We start from the raw sequence: 27,946 nt of genomic DNA on the forward strand, positions 1-27,946 counted from the left end.
TGGCCCACTTTTCATGTTGCCACACAGCTATTGCCACATGCGGTGAGAATTTAGTAGCCAACTTGATAGTATGTTTTTTGTAAACAGATACAAATTTATTGTGTGTGTGTGTGTGTAAATTTTAACCGAACATAGCCATGAGCAGGCACATATGTGAGCTACTTGGCTAAAATAAATTTCCCTTTTCAACATTTTCACTTAATTTTACGTTTTGTTTGTCTTGTTTTTCATTAATTTGTTGTTGTTTTCGGTTGTATATTTTCCAGTGTTGGCAATGCGAATTCAATGCCATTGGCAGTCAACAGCAGTGGACGCGCGGACAAATTACTGCAAAATGGCCATAACCACCATCAGCCGAGCGGCAACAACGAAAGCGGCTATAATAATAATAACAGCAACAACAAGAAAAACAGCAATCATAACAACAGTGCCAGTTACAATAAATACAATAATAGCAACAACAGCAGCGGTAAAACAATGATGATGATGACCACCAATGCCATTAGCAACAAACATAGCAGCAACAACAACAACAATCATAACAACAGTAGTAATAGTCTTAGCAGTAACAAGAGTAACGCTACTGCGAATATAGCCAACACCAAGGCGATAAATAACAGCAATAGCAATATCAAAAGCAACAACACCACCAATAGCCATATAACTACTAAAAACCGACTAAACTATGCGAACAGCAATGATGGTTACGCCAGTTTACTAGTCGCCACCGACGTTACTAGCACAGCGCCTTTCAGAGTGGCAACGGCCGCGAAGACGCCAACAACTGCAACAGCAACAGCAACGACAAAGGCTAAGGCAGCAACAGCCGTGCCAAAAGCAACCACCACGGCACCGGGTGCAGCCGTGCGCGTCAAGAAACAGTCTACCAGTTCGACAATAACAACAACAACTAACTCGTCTGGTGTAAGCGCTGCCAAACACAACGAAACAACAGCGCCGGCGACGACGACGACGACAGCAGTAGTGGCGTCGCCGATACGGGGCAACGGTAAAGTCAGCCAAACGTCAAAAAGTGGCGATACCAAGTCGGCACAGAGTGGTAGCGTCGAGCGTCGCGGACGCACCAGTTCACATCAGTCGCACTATTCGACGGACAAAAGTGGCTCGTCCGGTTACTACAGTTCGAACGTTTGCTCTACATATTCACTGGACGAGCATATTTACTGCGAACCGGTTATAGATATCCTAGACGTGAGTCGAACTAGTGCCGGTGCTATCGGGGGCGCTAGTAAGACAAGTAAAAGTGCACGCTTAGAGTGCACGAATACAAAAGCCAATGCCAATAGTGGTGATAATAGCAAAAGTAATCAAACAACAACTGAAATGAGCAGTAAAGGTGGTGGCGCAACGAAACGTTGTTATGGACGACGCAACGCTACAGCGGTGACTAGTCGCAATGGCGAAAGTGGTATTGCAGGTTGTAGTGAGCTGGACGGTGAGGATGATTGTGATAGCGATGCAGAGGATGAGTCTGCGACGGCCGCGGTGGCGCGGCGTAGCAACTGCAAGGGTGGACGCAAGTCACAGGCGGTCGCAGAGACAGCTTTCGGCGCGGATAAAATACCGGCTAGCTTGCAATTCTTATTACAACGACAGACCTCAGATGAGTATGCCACATCACAGCACTTCAGCGAGAATTTGCGCATACTTGAGACTAGCATAGAGAATCTCGATCGTCATTTAAAGAATTTTCCAAGTCTGAGTTCTCATGAACACATTGCTGCATTTGTACAGGCACATCATCATCACCATCATCATCATCTTGCGTACCTGCAAACGGCGTCCGCCGAGATGGGCGATAAGTTGGCTACGCGCGTGCCACCGCATGTGGCGCAACATCAATTGCCCACCATTATGGAAGGTTACGATCCCGCCAATCAACCACGTCGTTCATGGCCCGATGACATGGTGGATGATTCGCTGCTCGACATTGACCTCGACTCATTTCTGCTAGTCAACGAACGTAAAACCGACGGTATCGGCAAGTCCGCACGTAAGTCGTCTCTGCATGCTGTTGATGGCATCGATAATCCCACTTTTCTCACCGAGGAGCAGGAAGAGGAGAATAATTATAAGTGTGCGAAATATATCAATTCCTGCCCGGATGATGCGTATCATGTTGAAAGTGATATAGTTGCTGGCACTAGCACCATCTCGGAGAAGTCCGTCTCGGTAGCCGATCATTATATGAAACGTTACGAGGATCAGCTGCACTTTCAGAACACACGTGAGCTGCTCGAAGATGTGCGCGATAAAATACGTTTGCTCTCGCAGGCGAGCGGCAACTCCAGCCGCAGTGGCAGCGCCAATACGCATAATCCTGATATGCCATTAAGTGTGACCGCACCCACCGAACAATTGCCGCGCGAATTGGAGGGCATGATCAAGACGCTGAAAAACGAACTAGAAAACTATTTAGATCGCATGAATCAGCATAGTGAATTGGAAATACGCCAACTGTGTAGCGGTCTTGTGCGCAATCACAATATCGTCAAAATGAAGAAGGCATTCGAACGTCGTCGCTCAACGCACAGTCTCGGTACAATCGAATCGGATTACGGTTATGTCGGTAACTACGAAGCAATATGCGATGGCGTGCCATCTAGTATACGCGAACAAATCGTTTCCATTCGCTGCGCGAGTGATCCGAATTTTAAAATGAAACGCAAATCCCTTACCGAAGTCTTTCCCGTCACCGATTGTTATGCAGAATCGGAAAAGTTACAAACACCCGCGACTCAGATAGCTCAACAGCCACTTCGTTCTTCGTTACCGCGTCGCGCTCGTGTAGAACTACGACAACGGGAACACGATCAAAATGTCATTACTTTACATGTGCCTACAACACAATTACAGCGTAATCTGTCCTTCCAACAGCCGATACTGAACAAATTAGATGCGAAGTCATTGCAAACTCCGCCGACAGACGCCGAAGTTAACGGTAAGGGTAGTAAAGGCGCTGGTGCTCTCGGCGGTAACGGTAACGGTAGTGGCGCTGAATCGGGCGAATCTGGTGATAAGGATTCCATTTTGGAATGGCATCGAAAGAAGCCGAGTATTTGGGAAATGTACTACGGTACGAATCGCATGAACCAATCATTGCTGGGCAAACGTAACGGCATGGTCACAAACAACAACAATCAGGTCCCGATGTCCTATGTAAGTAGTTGACTTTTTATTTGCCTAATAATTTTAATTAATTGTAATTTCTACATATGTTTTCATATTTTTTTAATCAATAATAGTCGCTTCTCTATTAAATACATTTGTAGAAAAACCCCTTAAAAATATTTTTTATGGTAACGTACAACTAAAAATTTAAAATATTTAAGCTTTTTTATGGTCCTCAAATAATTTGTTTTATATGTCAAAACTATTATACTCCATTTATCCTTTATTGTCAAAATATTTTCTACTATATGGCAACCCTATTTCTATTTAATGTTGGCTTGACATTTAATAGGGAGTAGCCATTACAAGTATTTTTTATTTTTGCAAAATCTATATTTTACTTCTATATAAACTTTAATCATTTAAATTATATTACTTTCATAGAACATCCCATTTTTCCAGTATACTTTCCATTTGTTACTTCCTTCATTTTGAGCGAGAGTTATTGTCAAAAAAATGTTGAGATTAACTCTTCTCAAAGTCTGAGATTAAAAACCTAAAATCTCTTCTATTTGGTAACAGAATGAAGGTCAAAAATATATATTTGGCTATAGATGAAATGATATGATTGTTCTGGTTGTAGCAGCATAAAACCTAGCTGAAATAATGTGGAGAAATGCGAGTTGACAGTTCTTGACCGCAAAAAAATCCGTCTCCGTCTCAGTTACGTAGACCCGACTGTTATGGAAACGCACGAAACGAGTCAAGAGCTGAATTGAAAGATGCTTTGGCTACGAGGTCCAACCGAAGACTTTATTCTGGCACTGCGCAGAACAATGAGCTTTTTTGGTTCGCTCTAATCTGCACATTGCGGTCGGCCCTTTCGGTGGCTGTGTTTAAGCTAGAATGCGAAAAGAGCTGAACTTGTATCACCAAGGACCAAGGTGGAATTTCCATTTTACATTTTTCGCGGCTCTGAGTAAAAATATGGTCCTGATTAATGCTACATGAATAAAATTTCCTTGGTGTTGCTTAAAGATTCGTAGGATCTGGTAATCTACTTCACTTGAGGTATTTAAGTTATTTCGAGCGTTTTGAAGACTATTGAAAGTCAATCCTAAAGAAAACCCCACAAAAATCGATTCGGAAACCCATCATCATTTCTTCCGGCGATAATTTATTGACTTCCGCCAAACCTTAACTTTCTTGAAGTATACTTTCCTCTTTGTTTATATTGTGTTTAAAATATTTGATGACGGATGTGTGCAATGAGTGATGGAATCATTATTCAAATATTAATTAATATAAATCGTATTGTGTAACGACTGTCATAATAATAAAATTAAAAATATTTTCATTCTAAAAACTTAAGAATTGAAAAATGCCAAAGCTTTTGAGAAATTTACAAATTACAGTGTGTTTACAACAAAATCGCCCAGTTGCAACATAATAATTTTATTATTAATGACATTGCGTATATTTCGTTACACACGCGCATTTATCACTTCACGCTCACAGTGTTATTTGTGTAAGTACTTAATAGAAGTAATTAATTCTGAAAAATTTATCAGCTGAAATTTATTTGAAGCGAGTGAGGAGCAAAAAATTGCGACTGACGCGTGGTCTGACTAATTGAATGCTGTGGTAAATTAACAACAATGCAACAAATCTATATATATATATAAAACTAAGGTGTGTTGATGCCATTCGTTTGAAGTTTGTAAAAAAACCTTTTTTTTCTAATTTTTATACAAATTTTTTAATTTTTCAAAAAAAAATGTTTTTTTTTTATACAAATTTTTTTCTTTTATATATTAAGTTTTTACAATTTTAATTTTTAGCTTATAAAAAAAAATTCAAAACAATATTGAAATTTTTTTATTTTATATTATTTTAGTTTTTTTTTTTTGTTTTGTGTATTCAGATTCTATATTTGAATACAAATAACAAATAAAATTTAACAAGTCAATTTAAATGTCACATTCAAGTATTTGCAACATGTCAATAATCTCATAAGCCAATCAATTTGCATAGTTTTAGTTTAAATGCAGTTTATTATGCCAAGTGACTCACATGCATTGTTTTTGTTGTAATTTCCAATTATCAACACTGTTTTTTATTTTTTTTTCTTTACAACCACACTCAAAGTCATATGAATAATTGTCAAATAGCAATATGTAATTACTTTAGGCATTTGTAATTTTTGTAATTGATATCTCAATTGACATGCCGCACACACCCATACATACATGTCTATATAAAATAAAAATACAGTAATTTGTTTGTTAGTATGTGTAACTTCTATATTTTTCGTTGTTTTGTGGCCAGGTAATGACTTCAATTATTTTAATTCGTTTACAGTTAGTTGTTCTTAACAAGCAAACAATCGCACACATACAGTCATACAAACTCATAAATACTTACAATTACATGCTGTGCAGCTTGAATTGGTCGGTTATTGCAGTTATTAAAATTTTCGTTAAAAAATTGCATTGGGTCAGGGGCGCTTATTTTCAACTCCACCCTCTTTCTCGCACAACACACACACACACACATACGAGCTAGTATTGTAGTACAAGTGCACATACGTAATACACATATGTATTTTTCTGTGAATGCTTGGCAACCGATAATGCAGTATATTTATGTTTCACTTCAGCATATTGAACAATAATAATAAAGGATACAACAACTACAACAACAATAATCAAAGCAGCACAGCAAAACCAGCACTTGCACTTACATATGGCAGTTACTAAAACATACTTACATATGCATTTGCCTACAACTAACTACTGCATCGCGTGGGATTTCACCAAAAACCAAAGCAATAACAAAAAATAAAAATAAAAAAAATAAAGAAAGAACGTTAACTTCGGCTGCCACGAAACTATAATACCCTTCACAGGTGCATTTGTATCTTGATTTTCATCGGTCAGTTTATATGACAGCTATACGCTATAGTAGTCCGATCTACATAATTCCTTCAGAGATTGTGGTTTTGTCTTAGACAACCAGTTGTGCCGAATTTACGGAAAATATATTGTCAAAAACAATATTTTTCCACATCAGAACTTAATTTTGATCATTCAGTTTGTACGACAGCAATGTGCTATAGTTGTCTGATCTCAACAATATGTTCGGACATTATAGAATTGCTTTGGACAATAATTTGTGCCAAATTTCGCGAAGATATATTGACAAATAAAAAGTTTCCTATAGAAGAGCTCCATATCTGCGGTTCGGAAAAATAATTCATTCTTTGGAAGAAAAGGACGTGTGCCAAATGTCCAATCGATATCTCAAAACTGAGGGACGGACATGACTACATCGACTCAGCTTGTCACACTGATCATTTATTTATATATATTTTATAGGGTCTTCATAGCAAACTTAATATGTATACTCTGTTCGGGGTATACAAATATTCTGTAGGAGTTAATTGTACCGACTGTTTAAAATTCCAATGTGTTGTGCTGTCTAAAGTTATAAAAGTGCGAGCAAATTATTTTTGAAGTCTATTATGAAAATATTTTAATTACAAGCAGCTACAAGCTGATGTACACACACACAAAACTGATAATGTTTGCTTTCGATGTAAACGATTTTCCAAAATTTTGCCAAACTTGTTTAAAATGAGCTACCAATTTTGTTCATTAAAATCAAAAACCAAAAAAAATTTCAAAAATGAAAAATTAATGCAAAATAATGTTGAAAATTGTTGCAAATTTAACAGAGTCGCCAGTTCCAGTTTTGTAGAGCAAGTTTTTGATGACGATTATTGGCTTGCACGAGTATATACTAGTGCTTCCCTATTTTGTCGAATTCTTTAGGTTTTATTTTAGATAAAATATGTTCTGAGTTCTCAGAGATCAGATGTCATTCTTTATTACTGCTCTGAGTTGCGAAAATTTCCTTCTCCTTTGCTCCTTTGCTCTTCTATGAGAACTCTACTTAACGGAACTTCGAACTGTTTCGACTTCTTCCTTATCTACTCTGCTAATTTTAAAAATATTCTCCCTAAAACCCCTTGTGGAACAGGTCGATATCTTGATCCCGTTATGTTCATACAAATGTCGTTTTCTCTCAGAGCAGCAGATGATGTCGATTGACAATTTAAAGAAAAAAAAAAAATAACGTAGAATAAAAAAAAAATAAAAATAAAAAAATGAACTCACAAATAGCTTTCTTTTAAGTTAAAAAACGACGCACTAAAAGCTAGTTGCAATACCAAAACTCATTCTCTATATGTTACATTTGATATATTTCCGGCATAATTCTTTTGGTAGCCCTAATGAACATTAATTTAAAAAAAAAAAGTTAGAGATTAGAGGTATCTACTGATTATCAACAGAGATCGTGATTTGTAGTCCCGACCTTTCTAATATTTACTGATTGATTATGTGTTCTAATTCAAAGCCAATAAATTTCTAAAAAAATATTGGAAACGTTATTCTAATATCTATTCGATAATAATTCGGCACAAAAAAGGTATCCAACATCCCCTATACATATATGAAATAAAATATACCTAATAAAGATCTGAAAATCCTTAAATCGAGAACTCACAAAATTTATCTTTGATCCAATTTTATGGATTTACATCAAAATCTTATTAATATCATTAAATTTTTCTTAAGTACGCAATGCGAGGTTTAGCTGGCTACTACTGCCGCCTAAATTAAGTACAATTTAAGATATTTTATGTATAATTTATGCATTATTACCTATAAATATAAATTTAACCAACTCAAAACTCAGGTTAAATTAAATGTTTACACGTAATTTAACCTCAATTTTTCGAAATTGTTGGCATAATTTCAACAAGTCGAAGTATTGACATCTTAAGGCAAACAACCTTTTCGGCGCCTACTTACTAATTACTAGAACTTTTAAAAACAAATAAATGCTATTGTAAAATATGATTTCAGAAATACAATACATTTTATATGCACAAAAATGCCGTAGCAGCTTAGTTAAGTCATAAAAAATTTTTGGAAAATTATACCAATCACTATTCATTACTACTACCGCTACTATTCAGCACTATACCGCTCAGCCACTTGATAATTCACAAAAGCTAATCAGCAGCTATTTAATTAGCATAGATTAAAATCAACATCAAGAATTATACCAATATATCAACGGCGGCATATGACAAGTGTTGAGACCACTTCCGTTTTATGTTAATTGTGTAGCGTCTTCGTGCTGAACCTGTTTTAAGACATTCTTGTTTGTTTTTTAACGTAATATGTTTATAGGTATATATAATCATATAACACATTTAAATAGGCTTTTATCCAAAGAAAATCACAGTGTTGAAGTTAGTTGGTATGTAAAAGCTGACCTTGATGAGGGTAACAACCACGTAAGGTTGTTTTAGTGACACACAAATTATTGTGGAATTATAGAATTTTTTTCTAAAAACTGAATTCCACACATTTGTAAATTTAGTATATATTATATTTTTATATATTATTATTGATAATTCACACAAAAATATTATCCTCATATACAAATATTTATGATATCTAGCTATATTTAAAAAATGTTAATTAAAGACTAATTTTTGAGCTATATCAGTACATATCTTAAACTAACATATGTTTACATAGTAACTTAAAATACTTACTTCCCGTTTAAATCAACTTTACAAATGTAAAGTGGAATGTGAACCACAGTTGAAATATTGCAGTAAAACACAATTAACTATTGGAATAATGCAATTGGAACTGGAATATATTTCGGAAAATTTCAAGATTTGCTATTCTTGAAGAAATGGTGATGAAATCTTAACTGGATAAAGTCTAAATAAGGCACATTCGATGTCAAAAACATATGTTTCACTTTAAAAATATTATTGAAGTTAACATCACTATTATTCATTAACTCAATAAAATATCGGCAAATCCAGTCGATTTAAAAAAGAGCGAAACTATTAAAAAAAATTTCTGGACTTGAAATAACTATTGTAATGTATTTGTAGCTAGGTTAGATAAGGTTAGATGGTAGGGCTGATCCTCGCTACAAAGGAAACGATTAACCCTACTTCGACAACTGTAAGCGCTAGTCCTTTATAATTCTCAAAACTCCTAGATATGGATCACCAGACTTTCATAGATCGACGAAGCGCCTTGAGCCTACCAAGAAGCCCTTTATCCACTTCAACAGATTCGCAGAAAGTGTGACCACCTGTTTCACTCCCAAACTGGATAAAAGAAAAGGTCTGGATGATTCCACTATGCCTTCTTCCGTACAGCTTCGGCAATTTAAGTCCGACAAGATATGTAACCTCACCGCATATGAGACCATTGGACAGAGTCCTGTTAGAATACCTACTACGGCGATGAGATAATCTTGCTAATAACAAGTAGTTCAAAGGACTTCTTACGTTTCACTTTGAGCCAGAAAGATCTCGCAGCTGTACAAGTTTTGGTTGTTGACTAGCGCTTGCTTAGCTCACGGAAGATTCAACTCTTAATGGTAGTAAGAGGACAGCGGAGTACCAACTCGTTGCCAATCTGATGAAATGCCCATCCTATTAAGCTCATTGGCAATGCAGTTTCCACCGATTCCGCTGTAACGCGCTATCCAAACAAGTCGAATAACAAATTAGCTTGATGCTACTGATAAGGAGGTCAAAAACTCCTTGAATAATCTTGAGCGCACTGTCTACGTACAAGAGGCCAGTGTTGCAGTTCTGCTGTATGAAGGAAAAGATTATATTTCAAAACCTTTATCTCCTTCTCTGATGAATGAATCATATCTAAATTTTTATTTTTCTATAAAATTCTGGCTCTTGTATTAATTATCAAAGGTTCTTTTACATAATTTATTTTCGAGTAGATTCAATTCTAAATTAACTCTATTTTAATTTTTGTTTGTTTGCATTATTTTACAACAATAATAAAGTCTTTTAACTCCACTCATAAACCAATCGGATCAATATTAAGAGGGTTTCTAACTTGTGAGATCAAAAAAATCGCATTTTATTTTTTTGCATATTCATACAGAAACATGTTTCAAAAATACGCTCTCGAGATTTCCTTGTTGAAATCTGTTAAATTACGAAATTTAAAGGCCGTTTGGTGGGGCGATGTCAAGCGTTTTTAGAGATTGTGGAAGTCCTGCAAGGCGCAAAAGTTTAACAATCGCAATGAAATTTTTTACACTTATTTCTTAGGAGTTTGTGCACCCATGGTACTAGAATTTGGCATTCCTTTAAAATAATAATTAGTAACAAAAAACAAGAGCCAAAAATCAATTTATTTTCAAAAACTTATATTTTTTGCATTTTTCATGTTCGTTCTGTGAAAAAGTGACAGATTGTGAAAATATTTTTCCTATGCGTTTCAGATTTTATTTACGAAAGATAACAGTACGCTGGGACTTTCACTATTAGGACAAGTCGTTGCCAACTTGTGCTTATTATTCCGTACCCCCCATTTCCCTATTACTTGGATCACCAAAAAAAATTGTAAAGCTTCAGTAAACTTTTTTCGACAACTGTGCAAAAAATTCATCCGTTTATCTATTATACTTTCCCAGGAAACAATTCCAGAAAAAAACAGCAGGTTTTTGAGCCAACAAGGTAGAAACCACCCCGTAATAAGATATTACGATCATACTATGATATATGTATTGGGTCTTTTAAATCTAATATAAACATAACTAATAAATATAAAATTTACTTAATATTTATGTATCTAAAATTACAAAAATACTTAAACTAATCATACGTTTTACTAAATCAAGAAAAGTGTTGAAATATAACGTGTGTCCGCTCTAATTGAAAACTAGCCTATAACTGATATGTGATTTAAAACCATTTAGCTTATGTATATCCGCAATCGTTATTCAAAAAATTGCTTTTGGGCCATTAATTGTTTTTTTTTTTTTTGGGAATGCCAAATTTATAACAAGTAATTCGTAACAATCTCATGACTCACGTATTATGTTTCATGAGTACTGTTACTTGTATTTCTTTGTTTGAGCCTTATACGTGCATAAATGAAATGAATCACAATAGAACATAATAATGAAAAAAAAATAAAAATATGGAAATTCGAAAACAAAGCAAAGATTTCAATAAGAAACGCACGCGTTTGAAAGAATTGAGAGCTAAATAACAGAAAATGAAAAAATAAAGAAAATAGACCTGCAGAGATCGCACAATGTCAGCTGAGCTTAAAAGAAAATCACACAAAACAATTCGTAATAAAATTTAAATATGCATGTAGTAGTTGAAACGAGTCTTGACTGTAAAGAACAGCAGCTTCGCATTGACAAAATCACAGTCAATGTCCGTCAAATGCAAATGTCGCAACATTAAAATAACAATGATGCATACATATGTTATAAAATAGCAACCACAATATTTACTTATATATTTCAAATCAGCAACAGCTGTGTTCAATAATGCCAACACGTACAAACACACTCGCACACATGTAAAAATACAAGTAGCTGGCCAACTCGTGGTTGATTTGCTCATCAGTCAAGTGCAGTAGCGCAATATTAATTATAAGCACCAATTACAAATGTACACACATATGTTATATGTAAATGTCTACAATTAAACATACAAACTGACAAGTAAGAAAAACTGCAAATACAATAAAAGCAACGAGGAGTAAACACTAGATGTGCAAAATAATGATTGGCAATTGCCAGTGCATACTAAATGTCTGTAGGGAGTAAAAAAAAAAATTTTTAATATTAAATTTACAAAAAATAAACCCATAAAACAATTAAAAAATACCGAAATACTGCTTTAAAAAGTGCAATCGCATTTACACCATTAACAACAATAAAAACATAAACTTATGCGCAAAAGTCGCACGTTCCGACAATCAGTAACTGTGGCAGAAGTCGGCATTGTTCGGGCGTATACAAACACTTGCATGCAAATACAATTTCATATTTTTTGCGAAACTCATACAAACATATGTATGTATGTTAATTTTTTTTTTTTTTGCTTCGCTGAAGTTGCATTTGCGCACGCGCAGAGCTGGGTGCTTGTTAAAAACAACGTCAGAATGCCGCATAATGCCACTCGCGGTGCTGCTCCTGCATAGATATGTATTTGTTTACATATTTAAATGTTTACTGCATTGCACAAAAATGTGATGACAATAATATATCGGTGAATACGATATCGGCAGTTCGATCTAAATAAGCAAAACATGTTCGGAGATCGTTAACTTGCCTTGACAATAATCTGTGTCAAATTTCGTGAAGAAATAAAAATATTTTGGTGTCAAGTAAAAAATTTTCCATACAAAAACTTGATTTTAATCGTTTAGTTAGTATGCCAGCTATATCGGTCCGATACCGGCGAAAAAAGAACGTGTGCAAAATTTCAGATCGTTACAAGTAAATTTTTTCTTCTTAAACCAATAGTTATAGAGGAACTGCTTCGCGCAAGGGTTCATGATATACAATTTTTCGATAAGTTCAACCTCTTTTGTTATAGTTCTTAACTTTTGTGCAACACTGTATGCTTGTATATTTCCTATACAAAAAGTATGAAGAGGCTTGCAATTATATATTTATACTATATATTTTGTAAATAAAGCTACTACTCCATCGGTGACAAGTCAAATCGTTCATAAACGCGGCCAAGGATGTCACACGATATTGAAATGCACACACAAACACATATGTACGTATTTATATATTGACATCCAATTTGCATGCACAACGTATCGGTCGAGTGCGACACAGGCAATTACATTTACAACGCAAATTTTATTTAAATAAAAAAAATCTATGTTTAAAAAAATAAATATTAAAGTAAATTTAAGCAAAAGAAAATAAATTTAAAAAGTACAAAATTGCTCATAATGCTAGGTGCTGTAAAAATAAACTTCTAATAAGAACCTAGAACGGGTAACCCCAATTATCGTCGTAAATTTAAGTAAAACCGAAAATAATATCTTTAAGATGCATGGATCTATTGTATAAACTTTTCTATACTATAACATACGATTTGCTTAATTTTTCTTAATTAAAAATTTCTATTATCAGCACACTGAAAGTAAATTTAAAAAATCAATCCCGAAACTATTTCGGGATCCCGTTATGGCTATTTTGAAATCCCGAGATTTGCAAATCGAATTTCAAATGCTTTATGTAAATGTTATGTTTCGATATCGATATCTCAATGCAAAATACCGTATGTGTTGTATAGAATTGTATTGTATGTAAAGATTAAAATATATACATACTTGTATGTATATCTAAAAGAGCTATAATTTACATGTTTAACTGGATCAAAAACGAATTTTCTAATTATTTAATCAACTAAAAAACAGCTAAAAAACATCTAAAATTTCAGCCCGGAAGGTTTTCGGGGTTTTGATATGAATGTTAGGAAATCCCGAAAGTTTTTATTTGAATACTAAATCTAGTTCAGTATTCAGTTCATACTATTGGATATTGAGTTAATACACGTTTTTCCCACAAATAATGAAGTTCTTTCTCCTTCAACTCCTAAATTAATAAATTTTTAAGAATGTTAGTCCCGAAATTTTTCGGTATTGAATAATAAAATTAAATTAAATTAAATGATTTTCTTTGAACTTTTCAATTATAATTTCCTTTTTTTTAGTTTCAATCCCGAAAAACTATCGGGATCTCGATATGGGCATTGAGAAATGCCGAAATTTCCAAATATATATTGTACTTAAATATGTTATTGGTGTTCATTGAGTCAATACAAAGTTTCATACAAATAATGAAAATTAATTAAATAATCTCTACTAAAGAGTTCAATTACCTGTCAACCCACCAGTATTTCACCATTATTGTTAGCCAATTCATTAATTAATTGTCATTGTTTGCAAAAGTATTGAACTTCAATTGCAGCACTAACACCAAAAAGCGTTCAACTCTATTTCCATTGGCAGATAATTGCATATCAATTTCAACATTCACAAAAACTTTGTTTATTGTGGACAAAGAAAATTAGCGAAAATTGTTGAACCGACGAAAAGTGCAAATATTTTAATAATATTAGCAAAAATAATAAATAATGCGAACGAATGGCTGACAAACAGGTATTTCAATATTTTGCCTTTTCATTAGTTAATACAACAAAATACAAAAGAAACTTCAAATATGCAAACATACACTTAATTCATATGAATATACTCGTATAAAGATGCGAGTTTGCGTGTCTACGTAGGCGCTAGTGGGTGCATAACTTCCTTGACCGACTGCGGTCAATCAACCGTTTGCCGCTGAGCAATTGAATGCGACGACAAAAACATATGCGAAAATCAAATAGAAAATAAAATGTAAACGAAAATGCAAACAAACACCAAATAGTTATACTACAGCAGGTGCATACATATTCTTTTTGAATGCTGTTAACTAACAGAGGTGACAACCTGTCAACATTTCACGTTTCCATAAAGAAGCTTGAAATTGCGTTGCGATCGCAGAGTGAAGAGGAAATGGATATTGAAAGCATGCATTAAAATTTACTGCAAATTGCAAAATTGTCTTTAACTCTGTGAGTTGTATGTGTGTAAGCGCGTTGAATTTAAAAGAAAATAGTTAAAAAAAAAACATATAAATAAATATTATACTAATAGTATAAAATCGTCAAGCACAATACACATAAAAATAGCATAAAGGGACAGCTGAGTCGTAATTGCCTATTAGTGAGTAAACGAACTAATACACATATACTATGTATATAAATATATATTACAACTCATATATCACCTAGAGCTGTTAATTAACTGACTATTATGTTGAAAATGATGCGCACATTTTTCTTTTCAATGAGCGCCAAGCTTTAAAAGCTAAAGACACTTGCCTTTGCAACTTTTTACACACACCAAGTCACACATACCTACATAAGCTATCATAGGAAGGCCAGCCGATGACACATGAGTAACCCGCAACCATAACCTAAATAATGTGTGAGAAGTTATGAAATTTTTGGGGAAATTATTTTAAAATATTATTATTAAAAAGAAGCAAATGCTAGAGTTTTTCTGCCTATTTGTAACATGTTTTAAGTCAACTCCGACTCATTAAAGTTAGAGTTTTAAATAACTCAATATATCATTAATATGCGTTGATATACCATTATCTGGCAAAGAGTGAATATTATTAGAAAATACGTTTTTGTTATTAGTCGGAACTGGGTTCGTTCACAGATCAAAGAGATTTCAAAATTAAAGTTTTTAGACACTCAAAATAGGATTAATTTATTGTTTCGATTTTCCTAATATTACAATCATATAAATGTTTCGATTAATGTATAATTTCGATACATAACTACTGATTCTATAAGAAATATAAATTTTTTTAGGAGAAGGTAACTTTTTTATTAAACATCTCCGATGAAAATCGGTCTTAAGCTCGTTAATGCATATTTTAAAATATTTCAATAACTTTATCGGTTTAACTATTTAATTTTTCAATGAAATTAAATTATTTTTATTAAACAACAAGTGGCAGCTCTTTTTCAAAAATGTTTTCAACTGTAATCTTAAAACGTTACTTAAATTTAATAATTTTACTTGAATACATTTTTTAAAGTAATATTCAAAAATATGTTCAGCTACAACATTTTCGTAAATATTTCTCAGTTTAATGCCTTTGCTGTAGTGATTTTTATTCTTCATTTTATAATTAATGTTTTCGGCTTCAAATTTTCAAACAGCTGGCAACTCTCCCACCTTTTAATATTTTGTTTATGTCATGAAGTACACAGTCGGTTACGCCATAGTGGAAAACTTATGAACTAGTGAAAATTAGCCCACTTTTGGCCTAGTAATTTTTGCACCTTTGATATACTAAATGTAAAATGTGTGTAAAATGTTTCCTTAATAACACTAGTTTGTCTGCTTGATATTGCCACATATACTTTCATAGTCATTTTATTGGTGATATACCAAATTGCTCTGTCACGATCGGCTACTTAAAGATAATGCATTGAGTGGCGAGTAAACAATTTAGTATCAGACAGAATTAATGGTAGGCAATCAATCAAAAATACAATAGCATAAAATAATCAAATCAGATAAAATGACATGAAAAGAAAAATAAATAATTTAAATTATATTTAATATAAGAAATGAAATAAAATTGCATTTACTTCAATTTAATTTTAATTAAATATTATAATATAAAATTATGTAATATTAAATCCATGAAATATTAAAAAATAAAATTTTTTTTGATAATTAAATACAAACGCAAATTGTTTTCGACTCTTCATAAGTAACACAAGTAACCATAAAATACCAGCCCGTTAAGTATACGCCACACCACCATGATGATGACCAAGTATTGAATAGGCTTGAATACTATTGTAAATTTTCATATTTTCCACATGATTAGCACAATCATCGACACTTAATTAATAGGCTCTCTGAATACGTTTCGAATATGAGCTTTTCTTTCCTTTTGCAACATCACGTACCGGTACTCGATTGCATAAATGTGCCAAATTGTTGACTTCCGCGACTTATGGCACACAACAAAACACTTGTAGGCATAGTTCATAGCACATAACCCGCTCATGCTTGTGGCATACATATCTACTTATACATCTTAGAAACGACGTAAATGTGGTTGTAGGGATGGATGTGCGTACATTTAACATACATATAATATATACGTAATCGCATGTCTCTATTTTTTGTAGAGTGCAAAAGTCTTGCCAAGATTTGCTCACAAAATTTTCGAAATTTTCATTTGATGCGGTAAAAAATTATTATGCAATTTTATTGCCTTGTTGGAGTGTTGTACAGTATACAGTTAATACGAGTTCGACACGAATAAAATAAAATAATTCAAGGTAATGATAGTTGCCGTTATCTGGCACATTTTTATTGACTGAATAAAGTAATGCCGTTATACTCACATAAACTAAAAGTAAAAAATAATTTAGTGGTTTATTTATTATACTCTTACAACATGTTGCTACAGGGTATAATGGTTTTGTTCACCTAACGAAAAATAATCGAGTTAGATATAAGATTATATATATATATATATAAATGATCAGGATGATGGGACGAGTTGAAATCCGAGTGACTGTCTGACTGTCCGTTCGTAGATCGGACTACTGTCACGCCCACAAAACGTCATAATTAAGCCACAAATTAAGATACAAATCCGTAATTTGTTACAACAAATCGCAATAATGAGGGGCACCTGTAGTTTGGCAATTTTTTTCAAAGTGAGCGTAGCCCTGCCTCTTTATAGATCATAGGTATGTATATATTTCCCAAACTAATGAACATATCATCAAAATTTGCAGAAAAAAAAATTTGAAACTTTTTGCGATAGCATGAAAATGGGTGGAATCTTGATGATAACCACACCCACTCTCCATATAACGGTTGTTAAAACCTATTAAAACTGCGATAAATTAAACGAAATGCATCTGAGACATTAAATGTTATATCCAGAAAGGCAAAAGAGGGCTTAAAAGGAGCAGGTGTCACAATTGGACAATTGGCGGGGCACCGCCCACATTTAGGTGAAATCACATATCTTTCACTTTTTAGTACAACATTTGGATAAAACTTTGCACAAAAGTTGTCAAAAAATAATGCAATCAGGCATTTCTATTCCCCCAATGATTTTAGTATAATTTTCGCTAACGGAAAGTAAAATATAGTAATAAAACTAAGTGAGTATATGACCTTCAAAATAAGTTATTATGATACCAAATTTAATTGTTATCCATTCACCATTTCGTCGAACAATGAAGTTGAACTCTTTCGCTCTCTTAATGTAAAGTTTTACCAGCGCCTGAGACATTTAATCGGCTTTGATCCTTGTAAGATGCAAGAGTGTGAAATGTTAGGTTCTACCCGAACTTGGCACTTCCTTTTTTTCACTTAACAAAATATTTAATTTTATTTAAGAAATAAAAAATATACCGAATATATATAAATATTTTGTTTTGCTCTTACATTAAATATTTATTTTTCTTGATATAGTGCAATTAGCTATATTAATTTAAAAATTACTAAAATTGTTGTGTTGATACTAAAATACATTTTAAATTTTATATATTTCATATTATAAATTAAGTTAACTTATTTGTTATATTTGTTAATTTTATACATATTTTTAAATTTTTTTAAAGTTACACTGTTTTAGTATTATTTTGGCAGAAAATATTTATTTTTTATCACCACATGATTTATAAATAAAATTAATTGATGAACAAAAAATTTTTATTTTATATTCATATGTGAGAATATAAACTATATTTTATTATGTTAGTTTTAAATTTATTTTATTTTATTTTATTTTACTTTATTATTTTATTTTTTATATTATTTATTTATTTTTTTTATTTTACTTTATTTTATTTTATTTTCAGTTGATTGTTTCTTATTAATTTCGTAAACATTTTTCAATTATTTAATTTTAATTTAGTATTAAAAATTATCTTAAGAATTAAATTGACCAAAAAGTCAATGTGTATGTTATTTTTTAATTAAAATTAATTTTTTTCGATTTTTCAATTTATTTTACTTGTAAACATATTTTTTTTGATTATATAATTTTTTTTTTAGTATATTTAAATATATTATATTATTTTATATAAATATACAAATTTATTTAATTTTTTTCGAGTTTTTAATTTTTTTACTTTAAACACACTTGTATATATATGTATGCATATACTTTTTCTAATTAATTTTTTTCACTTCAAATTACTTTTCTGCGTTTAAATTGGTATTTTGACCACAAAAATTCGTGCAACAGCTTTACTGCTTTTAAAAATTTATTTCACTGCATTGTTCTAACCAAAATTAGGCTTTCCAGGTAAACCGCACCCAATTGCTTAACACTATTAATGAACATTCTACAACTCCAATGCAAAATTATGCAACTTATTTGCGAGTAAAGGCATTAGGCTAACTACTACTTTTTTTGTTTTTTTTTTTATGGAATTTTGGACGCTGGGCTCGCCTCAATTTAAAGTTGTCGAAAATTATTTTTATTTTACTATAACAAAAATCATAAACATGCCAAAGAAACAAAAGGCCAGTCAATACTCACACACATACATATAATTGTACAGACATAACATAAGTATGTTTGTGTGTGCATAAAAATAGGCGTTGTGACCCAAAATATGATTAATAGAAAAAATATTCGCAAACAAATCGAAGTAAAATATGAAAATCTGCTATTGCGCGCCTGTGGTAGCAAAAATACGCAAATCCATATTCATAAAATGCAGCACAAATACAAAATTGCATAAAAAAATATTCAAGAATTGATTTTCTGACTATCACGTATAACTAACGGTTATTGGCTAGTCTTTCAACCATGACTGTAATAATATTTAATTGCCAATTTATTGACCCCTACTGACCAATTTATTTTTGGCTGCGCCTAACTGCAAGCACAACAATAAATATTTAACAAATCACCTCAGAGGGGGGTAAAATATGTAGTTTTGTTGTAAAGTTTGAAAGTTCTGCGAATTGCTGAATTTTATTAGGCTAATTGGGGTGAATAATTCGAGGCGTAAATTAATTACAACTAACATTATAACAATGGAAATAAAATGGGTAAAAATAAAGGCGTAAAGGTGTTATATACATATATGTTAAAATATAATGTAAAAAATAATTTTTCAATCAAAACACTTCTTTGAAAATGGGTGCGTATTATATACTTATATTTATTATTTTTTTCTCAAATCATCGCATCTGCGTCATGTTTCTATTTTGGCCAACATCCGCCGGCAACCAAAATTATTTGTCTAAGTAGCCAGTCTCGCTCCACAGAACAGCTTCTTGAATTTGCATGTCAGCACTTTACAGCGTTTTTTGTTACTTTTTCATACTTTTTGTTTTATTTTCTTCAAATAATATCCTAATCAAAATTCAATTATTAACGCGTTATCGTCATGCAAATGCTGCATAACACCCGCGCGCCAGCCACATGCCACTTAGCACCGCTACCGAAAACTGATTTGTGTAGCAAATGAAATGATTGTTACAAAAAACCAAACACAACAACTGAAAAATAAAACACTTTAAATGCGCGCTTTTTTTTTGTAGCGATCGCCCCCGAATTGTGGCGCTAATCCGATTTTTGATCTCGTTCGTTTGCGTTTAAACCGCCCGCGTTTAATTCTGGTGCTGCCAAAAGCAAGAAACAAAACTTATAAAAAATTGTGAGTTGTTTTTTTCTCTTTGTATTTTGACATATTCTGAATTAATCTTCGTGGTTGTTAAATACCACGCTGAATATTTTTTTTCTAGTATGTCTTCAATTATCACGCATTTTTTTTTTTTTTTTGTTATTTTTGCATTAGCAGATTGTGTGAAAAATACAAATAGTATTATCAAAAGTGTGCCATCTACAATTTAAAAGTTAGTTTCCATTAATATTATTTATTTTTAGTTTTTAGAGATATCAATGGTACGTAATTGATAATATTGCTAGACACACATATTATTATAACTATCTGCAAAACATCAAAAAAATTAATACTCTAGTAATACCAAATTTTCAAATCTTTCAAAATTCAATTTAATTAAATTTATTAATATTTCGAAGTTATTTCTAACCAGAAAATATATTAAATTATTAAAGAATAAAATAGTTTTTAGTTTGAGTTTATGCTTTTTAATTTTTATTCTTTTTTTGTATTTATTTTATTTTAGTTCTCTTCCACTTTATATACCATATATTATGTATTTATTGATACTATATTTTTGTTTAACCCTTGAGGAATTATATGGATTTGTTCACAAAGTGTCTTAGTGTCTCGGGTATCCTTAAGTTGCATGCCGAACTATTTCAATATTATTTTTATTATTTGAAATTTGTATTTTTTATCACTCAATTATAAAATCTTTTATTTTCTGGCTAGTATGACCCAACGAAATTTCGACGTGTTATACTACAAGTACTTTGTATTATAAGAACCAAATATTCATCTACTGAAGGGAATTCTGAAAATTTCTGAAAGGGATAATGTACGCTATGTAAAAAGAACATTTTATAAAGCATAATGAAGCCAGGGAACTGATAATGTGAATAGTGTTTTTGGTCCTGATTGCCAAGAAGCGGCCAGCTTTAGCCCGTAGGAGACCAGCCAGGCCACATAGATGCATAATGACTCGCCTGTAGCCTGGAAACTTTGTTAGGAGGTTCATACGCATCCGCTTATAGTCCGGTTCTGGCATGAAGTAATGTAATTACAACTGCGCCTGACTATGACGAATGATTTTACTGATGAAAAATTCGCCACCAGTGAAGCTTGTGAAAATGTTCCATTTTTTGTCAATAGGGACGAGGGTTTCTATGAGAGCAGCATTAGCTTCAAAAGCCAAGCAGTTATCGCACACAGCGGCACATATTTAACCTAAATCTTATAATTCTAACTATGCTAAATAAAACCTTCAATTTAATGCAAAAGTAATGAATTTCTTTTGACTTTACTACTTATATATAATTTAAATTAAAACCCATTACTATTAACTTTGAATTTTTCTTAGCTTTGAAGTTCTTGCTTCCTCGCCCATCTGTAAAAGCAAGAGTAAGCTGCTGATTACACCTAAATAAGTTAAGAAATAAATTAGTTGGCTTAATTGTTTAATTTATATGCTTGATTAGACGCATTGTACAACTTTCAAATTAAATTTATTTCCTCTATAGACTTAAAATTAACTATTTTGGCTGCGAAAAGTTCCTTGGCTCTTAAATTGGAACATACTTAACACAGCACATCTAATTAGAGTCACTAACTTTTAATTTGTTTTCATTTATTTATTCTGCTTGGTTAACAACCTCCACTTATTGTCCATATAATTTTTTTTTGCTTGTGTTTTTATGACTTGCATAGCAGATGATCTTCCGCAATTAATTTTAAACGCTCACTAAACATTGAAGCACAGCCACACGTTAGCGGCATTCAGCTACAATTCGGAAGTATTTGCACTTTATAACTAAGTTGTTGTTAGTTTATTTCGATATAAACAATTTGTAGTTATTATTTTGTCCAATTTGTTTTTATTGTACCAGACTAAGCAAAAAAGCAACAAAAAGAAAATTACTTAAGAAGACTTTGCTGCCACGTCTTGGTTGTAAATTAATTGTAAACACTTTTGATGAGGTTTTAATTTTCACAAACTACTTAATTACAGCTATAGACCCTCAAACACACACATAAATTTTGGTTGAGAAAATAATGCGCCCCTTTTATGTATAATGATCGCTGGCGTCGTGACCTTCTTGCGTGTCAGGCTCAATTAATTTTCGAATGCATAGGTCAGTTACGGACGCACACACACACACACATGCATACAAACTTTTTCCAGCGCGGGGTCATGACTAAGTTACAGCGTAGCAAATCAGGCGACTAAACGTATTGACCTTAAGAAAGAGAGCATTTACATTCAATTTAATTTCGAAAAAAATTTAATTTGAAAAATTGCCGCCATGCAATTACAACTCCAATTGCCAGTCAACCTGTTTACAAGTGGTTTGTTAGCTGCGCCTGCGCAATGCACGAATGCGTTACACTTACACACAAATGTATGCCGAGTAATTATGTGTGTATCTGTGAGTGTTGCCGATAATAATCAGGTCAATCAGTCAGTTGGTCAATCGGTCAAAGACATAGCCTATTGAACGGCCTGCGTTGGACAATTGTTGATTATCAAAACAACAACAACAACAATTGTTACAAGCACCACTTATTGGTAGTATGCTCCTTAATTTTGTTGTTAGTTTAGTTCAACAATTTTGTTATTTAATTTTCATTCAATTTCGTCAACGGTGGTAAGGCAATTTTCTGCGGTGATTGCAACAAATGCAATTACAAGCTTGACAGCAATGAAAATTTATGACACCTGCCCAAAAGTTAGTTTTTGTCTCCAACTGTTGCGCGCTTTTGGTGTCGACTGACTTAAAAAACCGTTTCCAGCACACAAAATAGGAAAAAATGAAGGTAAAACAATTTTGGAACCAAAAATCATAGAAATTAATTAAAATTTAATTAACCAGCATTACTTATCGAAGGTTGAAACAAAAAGCTTAATAATAATCTGATATAAGGAAATTATTTTTGAACGTAAAATATTTTTGCTATATATGTTTAAGTAGAACTTATATAACTTTTCTAAATTCAAAGTTTTATTTAAAAAATCAAATATATAATAAAAGAAAGAGCGTTAATAAAATTAAAAAATTTTAATGACGAAATTTAAAAGAATTTAAATATATGTGAATTATTTTAAAAATATTGTAAATATAATTTATATATAAGGTTGGAAGGTATCTCCCTTCCGCTTTTTTGCTCTTCATTCAATGCTTTATAAAAAGTGTTACAGTGATCGGATTTAGTTAAAATATGCGCCGTTTTGTTCGATGGTCTGTTTCCATCTAGACGGCAACTTCATAATGCATTCGCCATGGACAGGAACAGGTGGTAATCACTTGGCGCTACGTCCGGGCTATATGGTGGATGCGATAAAACCTCCCATCCGAGCTCCCGTAGCTTCTGACGAGTCATCAACGAAGTGTGTGGTCTGGCGTTGTCCTGGTGGAACACTACACCCTTCCTGTTGGCCAATTCTGGACGCTTCTGGTCGATCGCCTGCTTCAAGCGGTCCAGTTGTTCGCAGTAGATGGTAGAATTAAGCGTCTGGCCATATGGGAGCAGCTCATAGTGGATGATTCCCTTCCAATCCCACCAAACACACAGCAAAACCTTCCTGGCCGTCAATTTCGGCTTGGCCACTGTTTGAGACGATTCACCGGCCTTCGACCACGACCGTTTTCGCTTGATATTGTCGTATGTGATCCATTTTTCGTCGCCAGTCACCATCCGCTTCAAGAATGGGACGAGTTCGTTTCGTTTCAGCAGCATATCGCAGGCGTTGATTCGGTCCAGAAGGTTTTTTTGCGTCAAATTATGCGGCACCCAACATCAAACATTTTTTTGTATCCAGCCTTCTGCAGATGGTTCAAAATGGTTTGGTGACTAACTCCCATCTCCTGGGCGATGTCACGAGATGCCATATGCCGGTCTAACTCGATGTATTCCATGATTTATCCGGTATTTGTCGTCACAGGTCTTCCGCCGGCTGGCTTATCCATGGTGTCGTTTTCACCGGCTCTGAATCGTCGAAACCATTCCTCCGCGGTTCGAAGTGATAGAGTACCATCCCCCAAAACACCATTAATCTCACGGAACGTTTCTCTAGCGGATTTGCCTTTAACGAAGGAAAACTTTAAAATAGCGCGAATTTCGGCGTTAGTGAAATCCATGTTTACACGTCTATAACTGTTGAACGCAATATCTAAACTTATCATGCATTGCGTTGTTTTGTAGGTTATGTCAAGACCTTTCAAATTATGTATAGTGTTGCCAGATACCAGCTCTGTAGCGCTTTGTTGCGAAATTCAAAAGACAAAAAAGCGGAAGGGAGATACCTTCCAACCTTATATATTCCAAGACAATAGTTTTTTCTAGAAATTCTTATTCTAATTTTTGAACTAGAAATGTTTAAATCTCATCCGTATAGTTTGTGTACAATAAGCTAAAATTAGAATTTAAACTTAAAAAAAAAAACCGGCGTTTTGTACCTCATGGTTTGTCATAAGAATTTTATTAAATGACAAAAGGGGTAAGGTTGGCTAATTCAAAATTTCAATTAGTTAGACAGCAATAGCTATTACACATTACTATCGATTATCACCTTTGACAATAATCTTTAAAAATCATATTTGATTTGATGCCCATATTGTAATATTTCGTTTATATTGTAAGTTTTATTGTTTAATATTTTTTTTAATCAGCTGGCGCCTCTTATCGAAAAATTTAACTAAAAGCCTTCTTAGATATTTGTAGTTCCGTAATCATATTTTTTTTTTATCATATCTTATCCGTTTTACCGAACTAATATTTTTATACAGATGATAACACAAAAAAAAATATTTATTTCTTATGAAAAAATTGAACTAAAAACTTTTCCTATTTGTCTTTAGTTTCGTAATAAACTTTGTTTAATTGTTTTTACTTTACTAAAAAATTTAAGCAGTTGGCAACTCTCATAAAAAAAAATTTCAACTTTAAGCTTTACTTAACCTCTTTTAGCTTTTGTTGTGTTACTTTATCTGATGCTTTAACTAATGGTTTTCAAACAGTTGGCAATCTCGGAAAAAGGTATTCAATTTTGTTCGGCCGTCACTATGGCATAATGGAAGTTTGACACAATTTGCACTCAAATTGTTGCGTTCTGACCGATATAGCATATAGCTGCCATACAGACTGGTCGAATTGAAAACGTAGTTTTCTTTAAATATGAAATCAAATATCAATTTTAATTATATTTTATAAATTGTATTTTAAAATTCATTTTCAAAATAGCAATTTTTCAATTAATTAATTGTGAAAAATTGTTGTTATTCAATATTTCTTGTCATAAATTCTTGAGCTTTTATTTCAACATTTTTTCAATAGTTTTGAATACCACTTATCAAACAGCTTTTTCCTTTGAATTCTTCTACGAATTGCAAGATTCTTTGATTTCTGCATAAAGCCGCCAATTAAAGAACTGCCTGACTCACGATTACTGCCATAATGAGCTGTCAACATTCTAAAAAAATATTTTGCAATATGCCGTATTAAATTTTCTTTAATTAGTTAAAGAGAACTTTCAAACTAAAATTCTAGGCAATCACCATAAATAACATTAACTGGTAAAGCGGCACAAACACAGTCACCAGCAAGCACTTTAACTTGCTTACCCACATATATATGTATGAGCAACGCAGATGAGCCTTTAGCAATCATATACTATATGTAAATACATACTTGTATATACACACATACATGCATACATATGAACCATACTCGTATATAAGTTGCAACAATGGCACAAAGCTGAAACAATGCAAAGAACAAAGAATATGTGTGCTTTAATAGCAGCCAGCATTCTGGTACATACACACATATATATATACCATATATATAAAAGCCAGTGGCAGCAGCAACGCTTGAGGAAGCAAATAACGCCAAAACAAAGAATAAGAAGCAGAAATGTATTCGCTGAATTGGTTTAAGAAGCCAATAAAGATGTGGCAAAAAAGGAAGAGGTAAACAACATGTTGACCTTTAAATTCCGTTACCACAGTAACTTAAGAAGAAACAAGTCATACACATACACAACGGCACATATGCAAGCCTAGAATTATTTATGCGGTAACGAAAGCGAATCATAACTGCATTGCAATGTGGAGCCAACACGAAAAAACGCAACAACAATAACAATAAAAAACAAAGCAATAATAAAAAAACTAGCAACAACAATAACACAAAAACAAAATGCAACAACGACCGCAAGAATGCAACAAAACAGTCACAGCATTGCAGCAACCAGTTGTTGTTGCTGTTGGCAATTTGCACTTAATGCCTACACAACGAAGCTGCTACACCTTCTTCCTCAACTACGGCTACTTATACGCTTCATTCTTCTGCATGCTAAGCAATCACTCTAAATTTTTGTATCTTTATTATTAGTTGTTGTTGTTGCTTTACAAGACTTGCCTTCAAAGGAGGAACAACCATTTTGGTCTTTATGCTTATTTTTGTGCTATATATGAGCAAAGTGAATAGCAAATTGAAGAGCACAGCAAAAAAATTTGAAAATATACAACAACAAAAATAATAACGCACAACAACATCGTGTCTTTGCCCTTCTCAGTCAGCCCACGCTGCATTGCACTTCGCGCATTTTATGCCAAAATGCCGTACAACAATAATAGCAACAAAATGCAGATGGTGTTGGCGATAAGAATGCAAAGTGCTGCCATCACGATGCGATTGTGCAGCGCCAGTCACTGGCAGGCGGCGGCCATAGCGCTCACTCTGCCGCGCTGAGGCATATACAACAACAGCAAACTGATTTATATATACTTTTGTTTTTTATTTGTATATATGTATATATATATATATATACGCCATTTAGTCACACTAACTTGGGTAAATTCCATTCTTTTCCTAGCTGCAACAACAACGCAAGCGTTGCAAGTAGCTCAGTCACTTTATTGCGGCATTGCAAGCACATATGTAGCATGAAAACCGGTGTGACGTGCTGTGCCAACATACAAACATACTTATAACCACATACTGCCTGCCACAATCACAACCCCGTTTCGCTGTTGAAATGACCTTTAAGGACGTTCGATTACATTGCAAATATTTGTGCGTAAATTGTTGGCGAACTCGTTTATGCTGTGTAAAAGTAGGAGTCTAAGCAATAGCACTGAAGACTAGTGTAACCGCATTTTCGCAAAATGCGTATGTAAATATCTATATATACGTATATATAATAAATATTGTAACATATACATAAAATGTTGCTCATCGGCGCATTCCGCATACATAAGGCCGTGTGTGCGTGCCGCAAACAGGTCTTCCCAAAATATTAGCACTGTAACTGCTGTGGCAACGGGATAAATAAATCCCGCATGAAAATGCCACTGCAAAAGCACGCCAGTTTGAACGACCTTAACCAACGTGCAGCCAACTAGTTGAAGTTGAATGCAACGAAAATGAAATTTCTCACCAATACTGGCGAGCATAGTTGGAAAAATCGAATACCTTGTAGGAAAAAATTTGATAATAAAATAATCTTAAATTTAAACCAAATAGTTTAGTATATAAAAAACATAATTATAACATGTAAGGAAGTACTATGTTAGGGTGTAATCGCACTTTTCTACTCTCTCAAATTTCAAAGAAAATAGCCGTGGGCATATTTTCGGATATGGCGGTGGTCAACCGAAAGTTTGA

The 27,946-nt window shown here is 33.1% G+C and overlaps 1 protein-coding gene across 2 annotated transcripts in view; it reads left to right on the forward strand.

The window, feature by feature from the left end:
* LOC106623039 (uncharacterized) overlaps positions 1–27,946 on the forward strand; it is a 155,143-nt gene that overhangs the window by 114,000 nt on the left and 13,197 nt on the right. For both annotated transcript variants that reach the window (XM_070108421.1, XM_070108422.1), the window contains one exon: positions 267–3,180. In XM_070108421.1, coding sequence (XP_069964522.1) covers positions 267–3,180 — 2,914 coding nt within the window. The remainder of the gene's footprint in view (positions 1–266; positions 3,181–27,946) is intronic.

Source organism: Bactrocera oleae, chromosome 4 (genome assembly GCF_042242935.1).
Source record: "Bactrocera oleae isolate idBacOlea1 chromosome 4, idBacOlea1, whole genome shotgun sequence".
NCBI lineage: Eukaryota > Metazoa > Arthropoda > Insecta > Diptera > Tephritidae > Bactrocera > Bactrocera oleae.